The sequence below is a fragment of the Chelon labrosus genome (assembly GCF_963514085.1).
Source record: "Chelon labrosus genome assembly, chromosome: 3".
Taxonomy (NCBI): Eukaryota; Metazoa; Chordata; class Actinopteri; order Mugiliformes; family Mugilidae; genus Chelon; species Chelon labrosus.
The window spans coordinates 8,421,060-8,440,309 of NC_140339.1; the positions used below are offsets into that span (position 1 = coordinate 8,421,060).

The following is a 19,250-nucleotide window of genomic DNA, read 5'->3' on the forward strand; positions in this document are numbered from 1 at the left end:
ATTACGAATCTCTCCCTCTCTCGATCACGTTCGGACTGCCTGATTCAAGATTTTGTGATTTAAGTAAACTATAGCTGCATAAATGACTCGACGTGTGCCGCTGCCTGAGAGTAACTATAAGTGCAAAGTGGGTGGGTGGTCTGTCTGTTTTATGTTCCTGCAGGGAAACAGAGACATGAAACCGGCCCTCTTCTCTGTCGGCTGCCAGAATTATCCAGCTGGAGACACACCAAGCCACCAGTAATATGTTTTCCTGGACGAGGGAACAGAACAGAGCAGAGGGCATCTAATGAACCTGAAATGACAAATCACAGATTTTCCTGTTGGTTTGAAAATATGCTTTGGAAACGTGGGTTAAATGGACAGGAAAGTAGGAGCTCCATGCGCCATTTGGGACTTATTTTCCAGATCCACTGCATCTATGAGTTGTCTGGCATTGTAACCATTTCCACGTGAACAATAAGACAGCGTAATTGTTATTTTGGTAAATGTGAGGCGTCGCTCAGTGAGGTGCTGCAGGTATCGTTGTTGGAAGAACAGCAGAATGATGATTTAAAGAAATCTTTAATAAAAGTCAAGTGTTACACCCTTGTAGAGAAGACTGACACAGATACATAATACACACACCATGTCATAGTTGGTCTTATGTACAAACACTACGCAACATTATTCAGGCGGATCCCATAAAAAAAACACACACGCACAGACACACACAAAGAGAGACAAAGACTGATTACTACTGATTATCTTCCATATCCAAATGTACTTACTGTATGTTTTTTTGGCAATTGGTACAGTACACTTTTGCACACAAAAGGGGGATGTACAAGGCATACAATGTGAAACAGGTTGTGTGCAGCAATGATCCACTGAGTGGAAAGACAGTCTAAGAAAACTCCCTCATTGAACCACAGCAGCAGGATGTTACAGCAACCTCCGTGGAAATGGATGCAGGAGAAACAGGAAGACGAGACCAACGAGAAGGTAAAGGATGCAGCGGTCAGGGGTGAGCAAGTGAAAAGGAAATAGAGGAGGCAGGAGGGACCAGCAAGACAAGGAGCAGTGGGAGAAAAGGAGGTCAAGTGCAGGAGGTTAAAGCGTTCCTTCGTCCAGCAGTTTGTTGATGCCATTGCAGATCTTCCTCAGAGAGAGTCTGTACTCCTCTCCGTCCCCGTAGAGTTCGGCCAGGAACTCCCCATGGGCGAAATGGTTGAAAACGTGATCGATGCGTGCGTGTGAGCGTGCGGTCAGGTGCTGCTCGACCAGGGTGTGAAGGAGGTCCCTGCACTCCAACAGCAGCTCTGACAGAATATTCCTGTCGAAGGTGTACTCCACCTCGTAGAACGACACCGCCGTCATGGCCGCCTGGTTCATCTTCTTCTTGAAGCGCTCCACCGTGTCCAGCTCGTCGGGGCTGAACTGGTGGTTGCGGTATAGGATGCCGATCTTCAGGGCAATCTTGATGACATCCTTGATGATCTTGTGGGCCTCCTTCTTGCTTTTGGTGAACTCCCGGCTCGCCTTGTAGAGCTCGTCCAGGATCTCGCTGCTGGTGTCATCCGTCAGCATGTTGGCCACCACCATGGTCGCCATCTTGCTCAGGATCTTCTTCTGGGCTTGCATAGCAAGGGAGCGAGAGTTGAAGCTCTCCTGTCCTAAAGGCAGAGAAAAGATGAAAGATGTGAAGTTAGTCCTAGAGGTCAGACGACATCTTTTTGTCACATTCTTTACAAAAGGACGGTAGAGCAAACAAAGTAGGCCATAATGATGAGCCAAACAAACGTAGTAGTTGTCCATCCTGGTGTTGAGTGGAAGAACAATCCAAAATATTGAGTTTTTAATATTAAGTGAATCATATTTTAATTTTTGTGACTTGGTTAAACCTTAAATACGATTATTGGTGCGCTGTCCCTTTAAGAGACACCGAACAAATCAACTCAGGTATGTTTGTTTCTATAAATTCAGTGTACTGAATATTCAAATAAAGCTGGAGCCGGTTAAACACTGCATCTCTGTAATGTTGTTATTATGGCCTTTAACTACCGCCCTCAGAGTGTGGTAGGTTTGCATGCAACAGCTGAATTCCATCTGGACAAACAGGCTTTTTCAACTCAGTTGACCCGTTGAAATAAAAAATATGGGTCACTTCCTGTCTCCAGTTTCCGCTGACATTACTTTGTCCCTTCACGAGGAAGCCTGATCATCATCATAGTCTTCTAATTATTGAGAGGAAGACTTTTTAATCTTCACTTGTTACAAAACTTTGTGTTGTGTAACGAGAAAACTGGGCAATTTTATTTGATCTCAGTGAATTTGAAAGAGCACAAACTCCTTCTAGATGAAATGGAGGAAAAGCCAAATCCAATCCGTTTCAAACTTATGATATTCTGTGCGATATGAGACTACCTCCAGCTTTTCTTAAACAAAAAGCCTTTATTTTTAGGGCACTTAAGGATATTTAAAAATGACAAACTTGATACAGAGAACAGAAGGGCGGCTGCCCTCCTGGAAGTTGGCAGTAGTTTAGTGGGCTGGCTACGGGGAGGAATGACGATCGACTCTGGATAACATCAAGCGGCTGTACGCTGATAAGAAAATCTTTGCACAGAGCCTCTCCACAAGTCCAGATTGATCGCCGTTTTATGTTGTTTCCCACTGCAAATATATCACAGTAAGCAGAACATCAAAGGCTCTCGATGTCCTCGTACAGCCGCCTCAGCAGCAGCAGCAGCCTAACATGTGTCTGTGTGAATGTGAGGAGTGGGTGGACGGAGAGGGGTTTTATTTAGGTGCCACCCAGCTTGAAATTACACACCAGATAACTCTCTATTATGATCAAAGCCGAGGAAAGAGGCTCCACGTTTCCCTCTCGTTCACCGGGAACATCGTCAACCTCTTCCTCCTCCACAGAGGAGGGAGTTTGAGGAGAGGAACGGCGGATGGTGGCGTGATTGCCCAGTGGGCTTAGCGCAGAGCAGCAGATGAGCCCGAATTCACAGAGGAACACCTGCTTGGCTGTCATTACAATTTATTAAGAACAGACGGATATGTGACCGTTTAGAATTAACACCGTCGTCGCATCACGCGGTTTTCGTGTTAGCCAAACACACACACATACACGCACGTATAACATGTGTTTGAATGCTGCGCAACGACTAAAAGAAATCCAATCCATGGCATTTCATGTGAACGCACTGAGGTGACATTTCACGTGTTGGTCTGAAGCTAAATGACATTTTGTGGAGGTATAATTAGCCCGCAATGACATTTACAGCTAATAAGGCAAATATCTCTGTTCTTCCACACACGTACGATTCTTTTTCAGGACTCTTTTATCCGTGCCCGTGAGAGTGGGGGTGAAACCTATTGTATGTAGACAATAGCGTGGTGGGTGAGTTTGAGGATGTCAGAGATGCAGAAGTTGCCCGTATCATTTAACTCCTGAAAGTTTAATGCAGCAACTATTTATATCAGTTAATTTAATATCTACTCTCAAGACAGAAGAGCTTAGAGTGTATTTGCAAACTCTGAGGCCACTATATATGGGAGAAAATCTGACATCTTGACTTGAATAAACAGGAAAACCCTCCTCAGCCGGTCCCTCTGTGAGAAGATTGGTGGTCTCCAGTTTTATTTGATGTCAGATTATCACCATCTAAAGCTGATAGGATCAAAGTGTTGGGAAACTCAGGTAAGAACTCACTGAGGGACACTGGAGCAACATTATATTTGTAAATTTAACTCCAACAGTCCCTCTGCTTTTGACTCTGTTTTGGTCTCCACCAATTCCTATGGGAAGTACATGGCTTTTTATCAGCATACTGTAAGTCGCTGTTGAGCGCTTCTTTTAGACCTTTAGCATGGTCTAGTTGTATATCTAATTAATTTGTTGTGTGTTTTCTTCATGAGTATATTCTGTGAGTTGCTTTTGTTTTGAAGATCAAATGTCACACATGCACATATCTTGTGTATTATCTATTGACGGCGAGGCTGTAGCGACGTCCGGTTAGGATGTTAAAGGCTTTATGGAAATATGTTTTCCTTCTTAATTGTGATGGAACTGTGTGTTCACAGTGTGTTTATGGAACCACGGCCCCACATATTTGCTCAGCAGTAAACTCTTCAGTCGAGACATTAGACTATCTTCCACTGTAAATGCCACACTTTGCATGTCTAGCTTTTCTCACCGCATCCCAGCCATTACACCGATCAGCCACAACATTAAAACCACTGATAGGAGAAATAAATCATTAATTTGTGTGGATGTCACTTAGACATGTACCACCCACCTAGACCAGACCAGGCGGCCCCACCCCATAGCAATGGCACTCCTTAATGACAGCAGCCATCCCCAGCAGGATGCAGTCTGACACAGGCACACACATAAAAACGCTTTAGGAACAACTCAAAAAAACATGAAGAACAGCACAAGGTGTTGACCTCATCCCACAGAGGCCCCTCTCCTCAACCCATAGGACCCAAAGGCCCCTCAGGAGGACCACAGGACACCCTCAGAAGGCCCATGTCCATTCTCTGATGAGTCACAACTGTTTTAGAGGCACAAGGGAGACCTACACAATATTAGGACATTAGGTCATAATGTTATGCCTGATCGGTGTATGCAGAATTAAAACATCTTACAACTTGAAGTAAATCACATAATTCATTCAATATCAGTCTAGGGGAAATGAGGCAGCGTCTCATCTCTGTGGCCACCGCTCTTAAAAACACCAAATGTCAACTGTATGGCTGGCGGTGATAAATAGATAACACGCGCATAATTGTCACAACATCAACGCAGTAGTTTCCATAATATTTGAATGGCAAGACCAGGATATATTACTGGTTTTCATTAGAGCGATGTGTGTCTCTCATCAACAGGCTCTCTTTGTCACTGTCATTTCCTGTTTCTCTGAAGCAGCTCTTTGTTCCATTTAGCCTCTGATATTCAGAAACCCAACTGGATGGATTTCTGAAACCCTGGCACACTGATAAAGGTGACAGCTTGCTCCATAAAGCGGGCCTTGTCAGACCAATGGTCGTGCAGGCGATTCGGATTCGGATCCTGCCAATACGCGCGACCACTTGCTTTCCAAATGAATTTCAGCCGTTAATTATTACCGCAAATATTTACTCAACTCATAACTGACGAGTGTGCCGCACGCATGGAAGTGATTTTCTGTTTTTAGAGCAGAGCTATAAGCAGATTAATTATTCTTCGCCACCCCCCGACACACAGCCTGGAGTCTGTTTCTCAGGACCAGCAGGTGGCTATCGACTCACTTGGCTTGACCCCTGTCTCAAGTCTGTTTGCACATCCCAGAGTGATGAGGAATGTAAGCAAAAATGAAGGAGTGTGAGGTGAAAAACACTGTGAAGAATGAGCATGAGGCCGCTCGAGGCGTGAGTCAGAGCGCCGGTTAAGGAGGTGGGTGATTCAGAGTCTGGCTGGAGATTTTAGCACGTAGAGTAAGTGAGGGTAGATGATTAGAGATGAAGACTTTGAGAAGTCCAGGCTTTTCTCACACACTCACATACAGCCCGTCCCCCGGAGGCTGTGATGAGTGACAAGCTTGAACCGGGGTGTCAGGATGAGTTAGACAAGAGGCCAGGCTGTCAGGAAAGAGATGGCTGGAAAAACTGTCTGCCCCGTTACTTGTCTTTCTCCTTCTCCCACAGTTCTTCTCGTACCTGCACGGTAGTTTTTTCTGCACCGCTTGTCCTCGTGTGTAAAGTTTTCGCAAAATAAAGTTAACCAGGGGAGCGAGTTCTCTGTGGACGCCGGCCCATCGCAGCGGTTACATAAGAGTGTTTTGGGAGTTGGTAAAGTTTACTTTTAAAATCAGGATTAGCAAGGTGCTTGCTGCTCCCTGGCCGCGGCTGTTGACTAGACAGTCTCTCTTTGTTCCGCCTGGTGTTTTTAGAGGGCTGAGTCAACAGTTTCTGGTGCGCTGCATCAGAACATACATCCAGTGTGGGACATGGAGACCCGCCAAGGCTGCCCTGCTGAAGGTGGTGCGCTGCAAAAAATGTCCATCTGGTCAAATTTATTTCCATTTCAGTCTGAGACGCTCGTCATGAAGGAAGTGGCGCATGTATATGGCTGTCAAAAAAACAAACTTTAAGAGCGAATTTTCAGTTTTGATTTTCTTTCTTAGCTTGTGAGTTTAGTTTAGAGGGCTTTGTGCTAAGCTAAGCTAACTGGCTGATGACAGTAGGCTTATGTTTCATAAGTAGGAGAGAGAATTGAGAAGTGAGAATTGCTAGAGAACAGAAAAGCATGCTTTAATAATAACAGAGTGGACATAAATATAAAATTTTAAAAGATTTTACGGCCAAATATGCACCTGAGCTGCAGATGTTCTTACTTTCGGTACTAAATCTGAATGATGGAGCTTGAGGAGATGGAGTCCACGGATATTACTGGAAGTCACAAGTCGGCTAAGGTGGTCTTATCACCCTGAGTTAAGTGAAATACCAAGTTATTATTAAAACACGTGCGTATTTAGGGAGTGAAGATGTGAAGAGGACTCCATCGTATTCCAAAAAAAAAAAAGTGAATAGGCTCTCTTTGAATGTTAAGTAACTTGATCTTCGACAAAGCTTGACAAAACATGAACTGACTCCGTAAGCTGGACATTTCCTGAAGCGTGCTAGGCAGCCAGGCAGTGAGACGGGGTCCCAAGGCTCGCGCTGGTCCCGTTCCAGCGCAACCAGAAGAATGAGCCATCAGCAGGGCCGGCGGCTAACACTGACGAGGGCCGACTGGCCTTTAACTGAGTCAACGCTGTAGGCGCTTATCGGCCGGAAGACTGCAAAGCACACGCACGTCTGACTGGGGCAAACTGTGCGGGTGTGTGAATATGTGTTGGGAGTCATGTTTGGACAGCAAACAAATTCAGGGTGGATTTAATGCAGTTATCAGACAACCTTTTTACAGTGACGATCAAAGCATCGGAGGGATAAAAGAAAATAATGATAATGACCCTGAAATAACCCTATGATAAAACCTATCTGGCTGTAACTGTCCTTTCCTTACAGTTATTTGGATGAATTCTGCAGAGCTATGAGTCATTTACTTCTGCTCAAGATCCTGGCAGCACCAGGTATCTGAAACACACACATGGCCATAGTCTCATGTCCCATAGCAGATATGTTCCTAATCTAACCGAATCCATGCTAAAATGAAACGATTTACGTTATGTGGATTGGAGGCGGGTCCTCAACATATGTTTGCCTCCTTTATACGAATAATAAAACTAGCGCTCAGAAGCTCACGCACACATACAGAAACGTAATACCTGATAAGTGATTCCCTGTTTGAGGTTGCTAATGACAACATGCCCGGGTTTATTATGAACAAAACCAGGTCACACAGGTGCAAGAGGTTTTTTTTTTCTTTCTTTTTCCTCGTCAGGTGGACACTGATAGATAACACACATGATTTTATGCTTACACAACAGACGCAGGTGTTCATACACATTCATTCTTCTTTGGGTTTTGGATGTTAGGATACGATTAACACGTGACCGTTAAAAAGAAAAAGAAATACTCTCAAACTACGTAGTACCTGTTGCTCCTTCCTTTAGTTCAGACGGCGGTAAAGGCTGACTGACAGCCTCCTTTTAAAATGCAGAAAGGGTAGGAGCGTGCTTATTAGTCACATTTGCAAAGCTTCCCTATTGCCTATTTATAGCGATCGCCGAATTTCCCTCATTTACCTTTACTTTCCAGCTGCGACTGTTTTTTCCATTTTTGGGCAGCGATGTATTGTATATGCATGCCTCTCTTGAAACAAGCGCACCCTGTAAACGCACCCACAGCAATAACAATTTTCCAGGCATTTTCCTTTTCAGATATTTCCCTTTTATAGGCGGAAACTCGATGCTAATCTCCTTTGCCTCATGCGCACTGTAAAAAGCCGGACTTCTGCGGGCGTTGCATTCACGTTTCGCCGAAACAACAGACAAGATCTGTTGACAAGATTGTGCCCTCATGCGGCGGGAAGATGTCCAGGAGAGGCCTCCAAGCAATAAAGCCTATCATCCGTCAGCAACGCCATTTCAGAGAGTACAAACGGAGCATCGGCAACGTATCAATACCAAGAAAATGTCAGGGAAAATCCTCCCAGCGCCGGAGAAGTAAACAAGGGTGGACAGCTTGACTTCCACTTCTTTTCACGTTGGCCTTTTGGTTTGCTTTCAGTCTCCAATAAGGAGCTACTGCGGGCTCTCTCTCTGGCTGCATTTACAAGGCTCGAGGAAGACAATGGAGCGGGTCATTCAGGAGTAGTAAAGGGGGTTTTAATAGCCTGCAGGGTTAGTGTTAAGCAAGTCTGAGAGGCCGGCGGACTGGAGCAGGGAGTAGAGTGTTCTGTGCCAGCTGGTGCCTCAAATAGTGGAACTGGAGTTATATTTTTCCAGTGTGACTCTAAAGGCGGCTGACTTGTTGATGTACTGTGTGTTTCACCATTTCTGTCACATAAGCACACAGACATATAGTACATAGAGTCCTTAGATGCACATCACGCATTGTGCACGCATTCAGAAACAAACAGAGCTGAAGAAGTATTCAAGCAGCGGTATAGATTTTGTCATTTCATGTCTCTTCTCCACTCACTCCGGACCTCAAAAGTCTCCTTACAGGCATATTTATGACTCCCACAATGCGACTGGGATGATGACTCAAACATGCCGCCCCTGCACGTACACTCTGTCTGTCTGCAGAAGCGCAAGCGCGTGTTTGTATCTAGATGGAAGCGGCCGCCGATGAGAGAGCTTGAGAGAGATCTGATTTCTGCTGAAAACGGCGCAGCGCAACGATGAGCGTTATTCATGACATGTAAAGTCTGACTCTGAGCCAGCTTCCAAAGGGCAGGCCGGTGCTGAAAGAGGTCATTCACCGTGCCATTAACAGCTGCTTACGATGTAGCGGAGCATTCAGACCTTCGGGGTTAATATATAACTCAGTTTTAATGCCTTAATGACTTTCATTTGTGCAAAGTGGGGTCACACGGCTTAAAGTTCATCGCCTTTTGTAGAGGTGGATCATTCGGTGTGTCTGGCTGCGGCTAAAACGTACACGTTACAGCTAGGTCATGCTTTACTGGAAGTGTAGTAGCAGGAACTACAGTTTTATCCTCCCCCCAGATTTCTAAGGCTTATTAATTGAGTCATGCTGCTAGCTTTGTGTAAAATAAAAAAAATAAAAAAAACTGACAAGACAAATGGCTGTTTGTTTCTTTTGTGCTGTTAATGTTTTCTGCAGGTGTTGCCCGTCTCTGCTTGAATCCAGTTTTTACCTGCTCCAGTTTGGAAACATACATGGTATAAGGCACATCGTGAAAAGACATCGTAAAGAGAAAGAAGAATTATTAAAGCAGTCAAACAGATGTTAGTAAAAAAAAGTCATTTTACTATGTTCACTGCAAGTTTTCATTGTATATTGTCTTTTTTTTTCTGCTTTAAATAAGCGTTTGTACAAATTCACTCAGAATTTATTTAACTGTAAACTGGGTTTTTGCCAGGGGTGCACCATCAGGTTGTTGTTTCAGGCCCTGTACGTTTTGTCATACATTGATCAGGCATAACATTATGGCCACCTTCCTAATATTGTGCAGGTCTCCCTTGTGCCTCCAAAACAGTTGTGACTCATCAGAGAATGGACGTGGGCCTTCTGAGGGTGTCCTGTGGTGTCTGATCAACAGGATGTTGTCAGTGGGGGCATTTGGGTCATATGGGTTGAGGGGAGGGGCCTCTGTGGATCATCCCACAGATACTTGATCAGTTTGGGATCAGCAGGACCTTGTATTGATGGTATTAACTGAAACATGAGTGCTCAATGAATTCAAACAAAGTTTTTACTTTGGCTGGAAAATTTATTTGCAAATCATTTTATGTGGAAGACGCATGGATGGAATTTCTGGAGAAGCAGCACGCGGAACGCTATTTGTTTAAGCATGTTTGCATATTTGTCTGTTGATATTTTCCAGCTCCAATGGCAGCACAAGCAGGGAGCTGAGGCAGACAACGCTGCCGGTTCTGCTGCACAGGTGCTGCTGACATGCAGCGCAGGTCATATCCAATATTTTTGAAGCTCTAAACCTAGAATGAACCTGGTGGACTTGTCAAGTTATCGTTTTAAGTTAAAAGACTAATGGATTTAATGGAACGTAAAGGTTTCAACTGAGCCGTAACATGCACTCTAGATGAAGGCTGAATACGGTTACTTGGCCCGAGCTCTTCTGGATGATCTCCGTGCCTCGGTCTGAAGTGGTTTGACTTGGCATTACTGTCGCATGCATAATGGATGAAACTCACTCAGACAAACCTGTGATGACGTTTCTCAATAAAAATAATTGATCCAGGTTAATGTAGCTTTAATGAAGAGGTCTGATACACACTGTTTGAATGTGAGTGTGTTTATCCGGGGGACTGGTCTAAGTGTCTCTGCTGTGACGAACAGTCCAGGGAAAAGCACTTAGGAGCCTCTCTGAGTCAGGAGAGACACAGAGAACAGATTGCCTCTGGCTGCCACACAACCTTATTTAATGCCTCGTCCCTCATCTCTTTCTTTGTCTCCCTATCTCTCTCTTAGTTTTAATGGCTGGGTCCCTGTAGAACTGAATCAGAGAGATGAGGCGAAATGAGGCAGCGGCAGGAGACGTCTGATTGATTAATGTGCCGCTGGCTTGATCGGCTGTCACAAGAAACTGAAGGGGGGGCAAAGAGGGAGAGAGATAGCAGCGATTTCAACCTCACCCTTTTTGCTTTACCCTTTTCTTTCAACACAGTCCCTCCTTATGAAGACCAGAGGAGCAACAACTGGTCCTCAGAGGACCAAAAGTGTATCCAGGACATCCTGTTGGGACATAATGTGGAGGACCGTGGGGTCCTGTGAGATTCCTGCCCTATGACCTCTCCTCTGCTGTAAAGCTAATGTCTTTACCAGCTGTGGTTTACTTCTCTGTGCCATTGTTTAGCTGTTGTAAGAAGCCAGGCCACAGTTGACCAGTTAGCTGGGCATGGGAACTGGCTGCAGGCTGTCTCCCCTCTCAGCCTCCCTCCTCTGGGAGCTTCTCTGGGAAAAGACCCCTAAGAGATAATCAGCTGACAAATTACGTTATGTGCATGTTGGTTGAGGGCAAAAGTGAATGGTGAACACGCACAGTACCGCCAACTACAGTCAAACTTTAGCGACGAAAATTGGAGTAAATGTGAGACAGCTCCAATGCAATCAGTTGGAAATGAGCCAAGGTAAAATCTGGTCGCTGTAGCATCTCAAGGAATCATTTTATTCATAAAATCTATTTATAGAAAGCATGGTTATAAATGTGTGGGTGGGTGTGTGAACTATAATGACAGACTGTGAGACCGAGGGCCTAATAAAATACAGAGGAGGATAATTTATTCGGGCTATCCTTCCTTTATCTGGCCTGGAAGCCAGACACGAAGTTCCCCTAACGTGTTCCATCTGAAATACAGAAACTGTACGCTATTTATAGAAGGAGAGGGCGAGGGAAAGCTGGGAAGGGATCGGCAGAACTGGCGGCATGTACGTTTTCATTTCACACTCTTCAGTCCAGATTAACGGAAGTGAGTTGGGGGGGAAAAGTAAGAAAAAGGGGAGAAGGAATGGCCCGAAAGAGAATGGGTTTGATTCAGAATAAACAACAAATATACGATGACAGGCCTTCCACACGTCTGCAGATGTCAGTTCATTCAGAGGGAGCGTGGAGGAGTGATGGAGAAAGAAAATAACGATGAGGGAAGTGGGGGTGAAAGTGTCCACATTTTGATTGTTTAGCTCCTGTCAGAGGGACTTTACGTCAGACACAGGCCCACACGACACCAAAGAACATCTTCTCGCCCTCGTTCCCTTTTACATCATCCGCAGCTGTATCAAGAACCGGCTGCTGCGCCTTTGTCTTGTGAAGCTTCCTCTCTCTCTCTCTCTCTCTCTCTCCATTCCTCACCATGTCCTACGAGCTTGAGCGTGAGTGGCAAGGAAGTAAGTGTTTTCCGGCCCTGGGTGAGCTGCTCCTCTCACAGACTTTCGGCCAAGTCCCAGCATGCAGTGGCATCGGTTACAAAGAGATGTGCACGCAGAGACGCATGCGCAGCCTCGCCGGGCCGTGCCAACTTTTCCCCTGAACTTTGGCCTCCTGGTTTGTTTACTAGTTCACCCACTCTGACTGGGTTTACGTAAAAAGAGAGGCACAGAGGAGCTCATATCAACCCTGCCCCCATGCCCCTAGCAATACCCCCTAACATCCAAAACTCAGTGCCTGTCATGAAACAAATCATTATCTATGTAATTTGTGTTTTTCACAACACTTTCCAGTGAAATGTGGAAACCTTACCACTTCAAGAAAGATGAAATTTAGTTTAATGTTTCGTCACTTTTCAAGAGGATTTATGAGAGAAAATCTGCACAGAAGTCAGCAGCTGGTCTGCATGCGACTTCGGGATTTTGGCAATACAGCAATAAGCATTTAACAGCTGCAGCTCCCAGCGGACAAATGTCAATGTTTTATTTCCATATGACAGGGCATATTCAAATTCTACTCTTCAGGACTGCAGGGCATGTTTTAGCTTTCAGAGGACACAGATCCCAAAAGAGAAAATAACACGGAGCTATAAATGCCAGGGGAGTAAAGGTTAACCAGGAAATGGGGCAGTGTTTCATCCGTCTGCACTCCTCAATTAAAAGGTTGCTCCTGCCTTGATTGGAGCGATAAAATTGGACGTACTTTGAGCTTTGGCCTCGAAGGCTCTGACTGTGCACGACGCGCTTTAGTGTAAAGCCAAAGTGCTTCTGCTCTCTTGGCTGCAATCTCACCACTAACTAATGACCAGGAAATAACTGTGGTTCGCACACTCTCATATAAACACATGCGTTTGTGGATTTGTTTTCCGAGTTTTAGCAACTGCATTCTTCTCCTCCGGCTGCTTCACAGCCAGCATTAAAACCCTTGCGATAAGTTCACTCAGATCTTAGCCTTTTAGGAGCATGTTTCAGTTTCTCTCCGTTGCCCTCATTGCCCGTGAAACATCTGAGCCCGCAGCATAATTTCCACATGCTACTTCTGTCTGCGTTGCTGCCTGAAATAGTTTTAAAGGCGTGCTAAAAACAGCTTAATTTGATACTTTGCTAAACTAACTGTTATGAAATTTTATGCTGAACAAAGGTATTTTTTTCTACCACAGCCTTATGGTGCTATAATCAGCACAGTGCTGGAGTTAAGTGTGAAAATCCGAGTGTGTAATTGCCTCCCACTCCACCTTGTTTTCTGATATCTTTTAGCTGCAGTCATAAGCAGGAGAGAATAAATCTCCTTTTAGCTAGATACCATCTGCATGGTATGGTCATATTGGGGGAAGGTAAGTAAGACAAACCCAGAATCCAGTGGCTTCCCACAAACTAGTCAGACTTTTTATTGGCACTAATGGGGAAAGCTTGTGTGTGGAGCCAAAGCTGAAACGCAAAACTGGACCTAAAGAGAGCTTTTAAGCCAGCACAAGAAAGGAAATAAAACAACGCCAATACAAGTGTCGGCATCACATATCCCCATGCAGAAGATTTAGAGAGCGTGAGTCTACGAGCCCCGCCGACACCCGTCCAGGCAAACTTTAGTCCACACAGCGCTCAATCAAAGAGCTCGCCTCACATCAGGCGCCACTAGAGACTGTTTGCTTTGCTTCGAATGGCCCTCCAGTGAAAACCACAGCCCTCTCCTCCTTCTCTGCATGTGTGTGTGTCTATGAGGCCTTTGACCAGATTGCTTGTCGAAGTGCCTCTGCGGTCTAATTCCATGTTTCACTGGAGGCTCAGCCGTGGGGAGACTATTCTCTTTCCAAACGTCCCACAAACACTATGAAATGCTGCACTATTCTTGAGCGATCGCACGCATGCATGCATGTGCACGCAAGGGAATATGCACACGCAAACCTGGAAGTTTTAATATTTTTCTTTTGGTGCAGCTAAAAGGGAAAACACTTTCTCCTGAGTCTTCTTTTCCACTTAGAGTTTCACTCCTGTTTTTTGTTTTTTTCTTTCTCAGTTCGTGTTACAATTTTCCAGAAACCAGCTCCTGGTGTCTTGAGTGTGTGTATCTGTGTGTGTGTGTGTGCGTAGAGAGGGCTGGGTGTAGTGCAGTGAGCACTCTCCATCTGCGGGCCAGATTAAAGGCAAAGGAAAAAAAACATCAGGGGTGCATGTGTTCGGAGCGCGTAATACCGAGGGAATGAGTGAGAAGAACGTAGGCATTTCTTCAGCGTGTCTGTTCGTATTCGTCGGTGTATGGGGAGTGTTGCAGCGTATGCAGGCCTGGCCTGCTCTGCTTGTCTCTCATGTGTAAAGCATGTGGCCGGTCTGCCAACATGGCAATCATGGAGCAGAAGCCTCTCCTCTAATTGCTGAGTGCTTTTGGCCCGGTCTAATGCAGCAGTCTTGTTTTTTTTTTTTTTTGTTTAGATCTGTGAAGTGTTTGCGAAAGTGTGAATTAGCGGCGATTAGCATGGGCGATGGGGCCGCAGCATTAGTTCGTATGTAAATGCCTACCTGGCCGGAGATTAAATTTCACTTTGTGTCATTAAACAACATCTGCGGTTTCGTGTTTGTCATGGAAGCATGGCGATGACCCTCATGGCCCTATTAAGCACACAGCTGTTACCATAACAGCCGAACGGCATCTTCTCTTCTCAGCAGGTCCGCTTTCAAGTAAACACAAGCGGCTGGAAATAGTCCCACAGACGGGCCGGTTGAGTTATGGTGTTAGAGTGAGTCGCGTCATCGTGATGAATCAGCCAAAAGAAGAACGTGGGCTGATTATTCACTTTCCTCCAACATAATGTCAGACTAATATAAGCACTAAAACGTAATTCAATTCGGGACAGTGGGGGATTCTAAGGAACACTGAAGTATCGGCGTTTGGTAAAATGCAGCGTCTGGTTTCTGCCGTGCAGCTATTGCGCGGCTATCTGGACTCCTAAAGTCATGCAGGAGAACAGGTATGTTGACAAACGGCCTTGCTTTGACTCATAGTGAGATGTGGTCATCTCCAGTCCACCACGGGAAGAAAGGACAGGAATCCATTTGTGGGTATTATGGTCAGAGGCATGCTCATTACATGACTGGATGATTATGGGTAAAAAAACAAACAAAAAAAAACATAATGCCTTTGTGTTTGTGTGTTTTATGGTGCAAGGTCTAAAGGGTTTATCTTTCAGAGTAGTTACTGCAGAGCTGCATGTTGTGCTCTAACATAAACACAAGGAAGAAAAAATGCTGCTTTCTTTAACAATGTTCCATTTTCTTATTTGCATGACAATCGCTCATAAAAATGTAATAACATTTCTTTAAACTTCTTTCTTCTTTTGTGCATACATGCACAAAAATGGTAGCGTTGTATTCATGACTTTTTAGGAGGAAATCTCAGTGTGGAAGCGTGCTGCTTTATTATATAACTTCATTGAGTTTCCTCCAGTTATTCATCTCACATGGAATAGATGAATGGTAAATATGCAGTATATAAAAGCATAAACGTCTGGGGTCTTGTTGCTGTCCACAGACCTGAACTCAGGAGGGAGTGGGGAGCAATAACAGCAAGCAGTGTCCTCCCTCAGAGAGAAGCTAGACTCAGAGCCTAAATGTATGCGCCAGAGAGAAGCTGTTTATTTTTTATTTTTTTAATGCTGTCTGCAGTGTTGGCTGTGGTGGCATCGAGCAGCAGCTGCTTACTCTTTTTGAGTGTACTGTACTTCCACGAGGTGCAGGGTATGTGTTACGGCAAGACGAGCGTTTCATCTGAGCGTGGCAGCCAACTCGCAGCCCTCACGTTTGGGCCCGGGAGATACGGCGAAAAATATTATCTCGATTTTCCGTGTTGTGGATGAGTCACAATTTTTTGTCAACATGAAGTCAAGGCAAAGATGGCTCCAAAATATCTGATAAAATTATACTGCTGGTCGCTCTACAGTCAAACAATGCCTGCTCTTGTGTTTTGTTGCACCAGATTGGGCAAGGCTTTCACAGCGGTTCCCACTTGGGATCAGTAATTTTCAAGTTTTTGACCATGTAACTCTCTATAAATACCAACACTTCTGTAATTTTGTCCTTGTGCTGCTACTTTTAATTCCAGTTAAAAGGCAACCTCCAGGGCTGAAAGGGAAGCAGATCCTATCGGCCTGTTGAGGCTGGCTCCAAAGCAGTCACTTCAAGTTCTCTTGTTCATATCAGAACAGGAAAACTCCAAATACTCAAAGTTACGAACCATAATTTTCAGTTTTTAAATGAATCCACGGGTGACCAAACATAATGCAACATAATAAATTCCACTTCAGGCCGTGTTATCTGCAGCTAAAAAGCAAGTCATTCTGGGTAAGACCTGCAGGAAAAGACACTTCCACTAGTTTCTCTTGATTTGAAAATGTCATTCGCACGCTCTCTAACAACAACGACGGCCGCTGAGGACTCAAGGGCAGAGGAGAATCCTGAAGGGTGAAAGCGGCTGGAACAAAACACCTCAATATTTACACTGGTGAAGTTTAGCACCAGGATATGCACACGTGAAACCAAGATCAATCGCGCCTCCCCCATCCTCGAACACGGCAATAAGGGTCATGCTTGTGTACGATGAAGGCTTTCAAAATAGAACTGTTTTCAAAATACGTTTTTTTTCCTCAAGTGTCGTTGGGACATTTGACCTTATGAAGCGAATTTCCCGTTTCACTGACGGTAGATCAGTGTTGCCAAATATATGATAACTATCGTAGTTATGTGATAGTTTCAGGGAATATACGATATAAAAGGATAGTTTGCCATTTGACTGACAATGAAAAAAGCAGTTGTTTCATTCAAATGGCCGAGCCTCCGTGTTTATTCCTTAGGTTATTTCAGTTCCATGCACATAGAATAGCTTTGATATTAAATGCAGTATCTAATTTGTTTTAGTTTTTGTACATACGATAAAGCAATGGTACGATATTTCTTAATTTACCATCTGGCAATGCTGCAGTAGACCGAAGTGCAGCACAGCAACAAATCACGATGCATTTTGAGCGTAAGACTCCTGCTTTCTCTCGAGAGGGGGAAAAATATTGTTCTGTTTTTGCTTCCTATTCAACATTAAAAGTCTAAAAGCTTTCATTCTCCTTCCACTGATGGAGGCTCTTCCAGATCCCAGTATCTTTTAAAAAAAAAAAAGGTTGCCATGATTTGACCTCTGGTCCCTTGAAAACAGTTCAGATGACTTCAAATGAAGATAACATGAATGAAGCCTCTGTCTCTGCGGTTTAGGTTGCTTACGATGCATGAAGCGTGCGTTCCATTTAAAGTCCTGGTTGATGTTTTAACCCTGAACCGCCGACGGTACAGGTACGCCGCCTGCTAATGAGGTGTACCGTGTGAAGCTGTCTGGCTCTGAAATTAGGATTCGTCCCGGGTTTGCAAACGGATCAGAAGACAGACAGACAGACAGAGGTCCAGATGGACAGACAGATGGTCCGGGTTCAACGGAGCATCATTAACATACAAAGCTCCGCGTTGTCACATAAACAGGCGAACAGCCCACTTTCATCAACGTTATTAATCGAAGACTTAAAATGATATGATGCAGCTATAGTAGCTCTGTTAACGCTGCTATTAATAGCGCCAGAGGACAGTTGTTAAATCTGCCTGGTGGAAATAATTCATAAGGGAAGACACACTTTTCTATTGGTCTTTTTAATGAGCAACCCAAGTCTGTACAGGCAGAACACAAAGCAGGTTAAGAAGAAAGTTCTTCATGACAAACAGTGCAGCTATTCCTCAGTTTCAGAAAACTATGCCGTGTTATGAACTCCCCCCCCCGGAGACACATTTGATTCATAATCTTTGAAGTTTGTTGCAGAACCAAAGTTGAATAAATCGCCCACAAGCGAGGAATGCTGGGGAACACCACAATAAGAGGATAAGCTCTAGGGAGGGTCCGTATCTGGCGTGTTTAATGTATAACTCTCATTGTTGCAATAAATCTTTGCCCTGTAACTGATTTATGAACAGGCCACACAATGCTTCCAGTAAACTAACTAAGATCTTCACGCTCGCCGAGTGTGGGATGCATCGCGGCAAAGCGGTCGACGGTATCGTTGGGGGAGCTTTTCTGCGTAGCTGGATGTGTTGATGAACAAACTGGCTGCACGTGTTGGAGCTTGCCTGCTCCTGGTGGCGACCGAGCCGGCTTTCATTCACACACACACACAAACACTGAGAGGGGCTCTGCCAGTCACCAGCATCAGAGGTCACCCAGCAACATGACTTTCACAAGCTACCGACCCACGGATAGTGTGTGACTTCAAATTGAAAACTGAGTGATACGTCATAAATTAAAGAAGTATTCAGATTTGTAATCAAGCTGCTCTGCATTTGTTAGAGAAATGCTACAGGGCATAGACATGTAAATATGTGACGAGGCTCCAGAACCTGAAACAGGAATATGTTTGCTTAACATGTCAGAAATTGGTGACAAGTTATAATCTTACCTGGAGAGAGCTCTCCGTCACTCTGCTCACCAGAGTCTGAATCCATCTTCCCCTGCAGGACACTCGGAGGCTGCAGAAGCGCTCTGGTTCCTCTTCTTATCTTATTCCCTGTCCTCTTCAGGGAATCTTCTGATTTCTTAACCCAGGGAGAAAAAAAAAATCTTTATTTCTCGTATGTATTTTCTCCCTGTGAGCTAAACTTCTCCCTCCTCGGTCTGGATCACTGCAGCTGTGAGAGGAATGCCACTGAGCTGATTTGCTGAGCTGTCGCCTCTCTTTTTTTTTTTTTTTTTTGCGCTCTTTTCCTTTTGCTCTCCTCTTTCTTCCTCTCCTGATGACTCCCTCAGTTTTCTTCTTTACTTCTACCTCTCATCTACTTTCCCTGCCTCCGATGCTCACTCCCCTCTCTCACTCTCAGTCCGTCCCCCTCTCAGTTTCTCCCTCCCTTTTTCCCTGCCACTCGGTCCCTCCTCCTCCTCCTCCTCCTCCTCCTTCTCCTCTCATTTGGTGCTGTCACACTCAGCCTCTTCACGCTCTCTCTCCCCTCAAACTCTTTCTCCACCTCTCTCTGTATTCTGTAAGTGCCGTCTCTTCCTCTTTCTCTCTTCCTCTCTCCCTCCCTCTCTCTGTCTCTGGGTAAGAGTGCTGCCTGTGTTTTAGCCGAGCAATGGGAGAGACTCATTCATGGTGACTTGAAATTCATCTCCAGCAGTAAAAATCCCATGACCC

The 19,250-nt window shown here is 44.8% G+C and overlaps 1 protein-coding gene across 1 annotated transcript; it reads right to left on the reverse strand.

The window, feature by feature from the left end:
- Window positions 1–230: 230 nt before the first annotated feature.
- tnfaip8l3 (tumor necrosis factor, alpha-induced protein 8-like 3) lies at window positions 231–18,929 on the reverse strand. The gene is made up of 2 exons (XM_084541852.1): window positions 18,522–18,929; window positions 231–1,655 (listed from the first exon to the last, which is right to left on the reverse strand). Exons 1-2 carry the CDS (start codon window positions 18,565–18,567, stop codon window positions 1,093–1,095), a joined length of 609 nt encoding a protein of 202 aa, XP_084397978.1. The 5' UTR covers window positions 18,568–18,929; the 3' UTR covers window positions 231–1,092.
- Window positions 18,930–19,250: the final 321 nt, after the last annotated feature.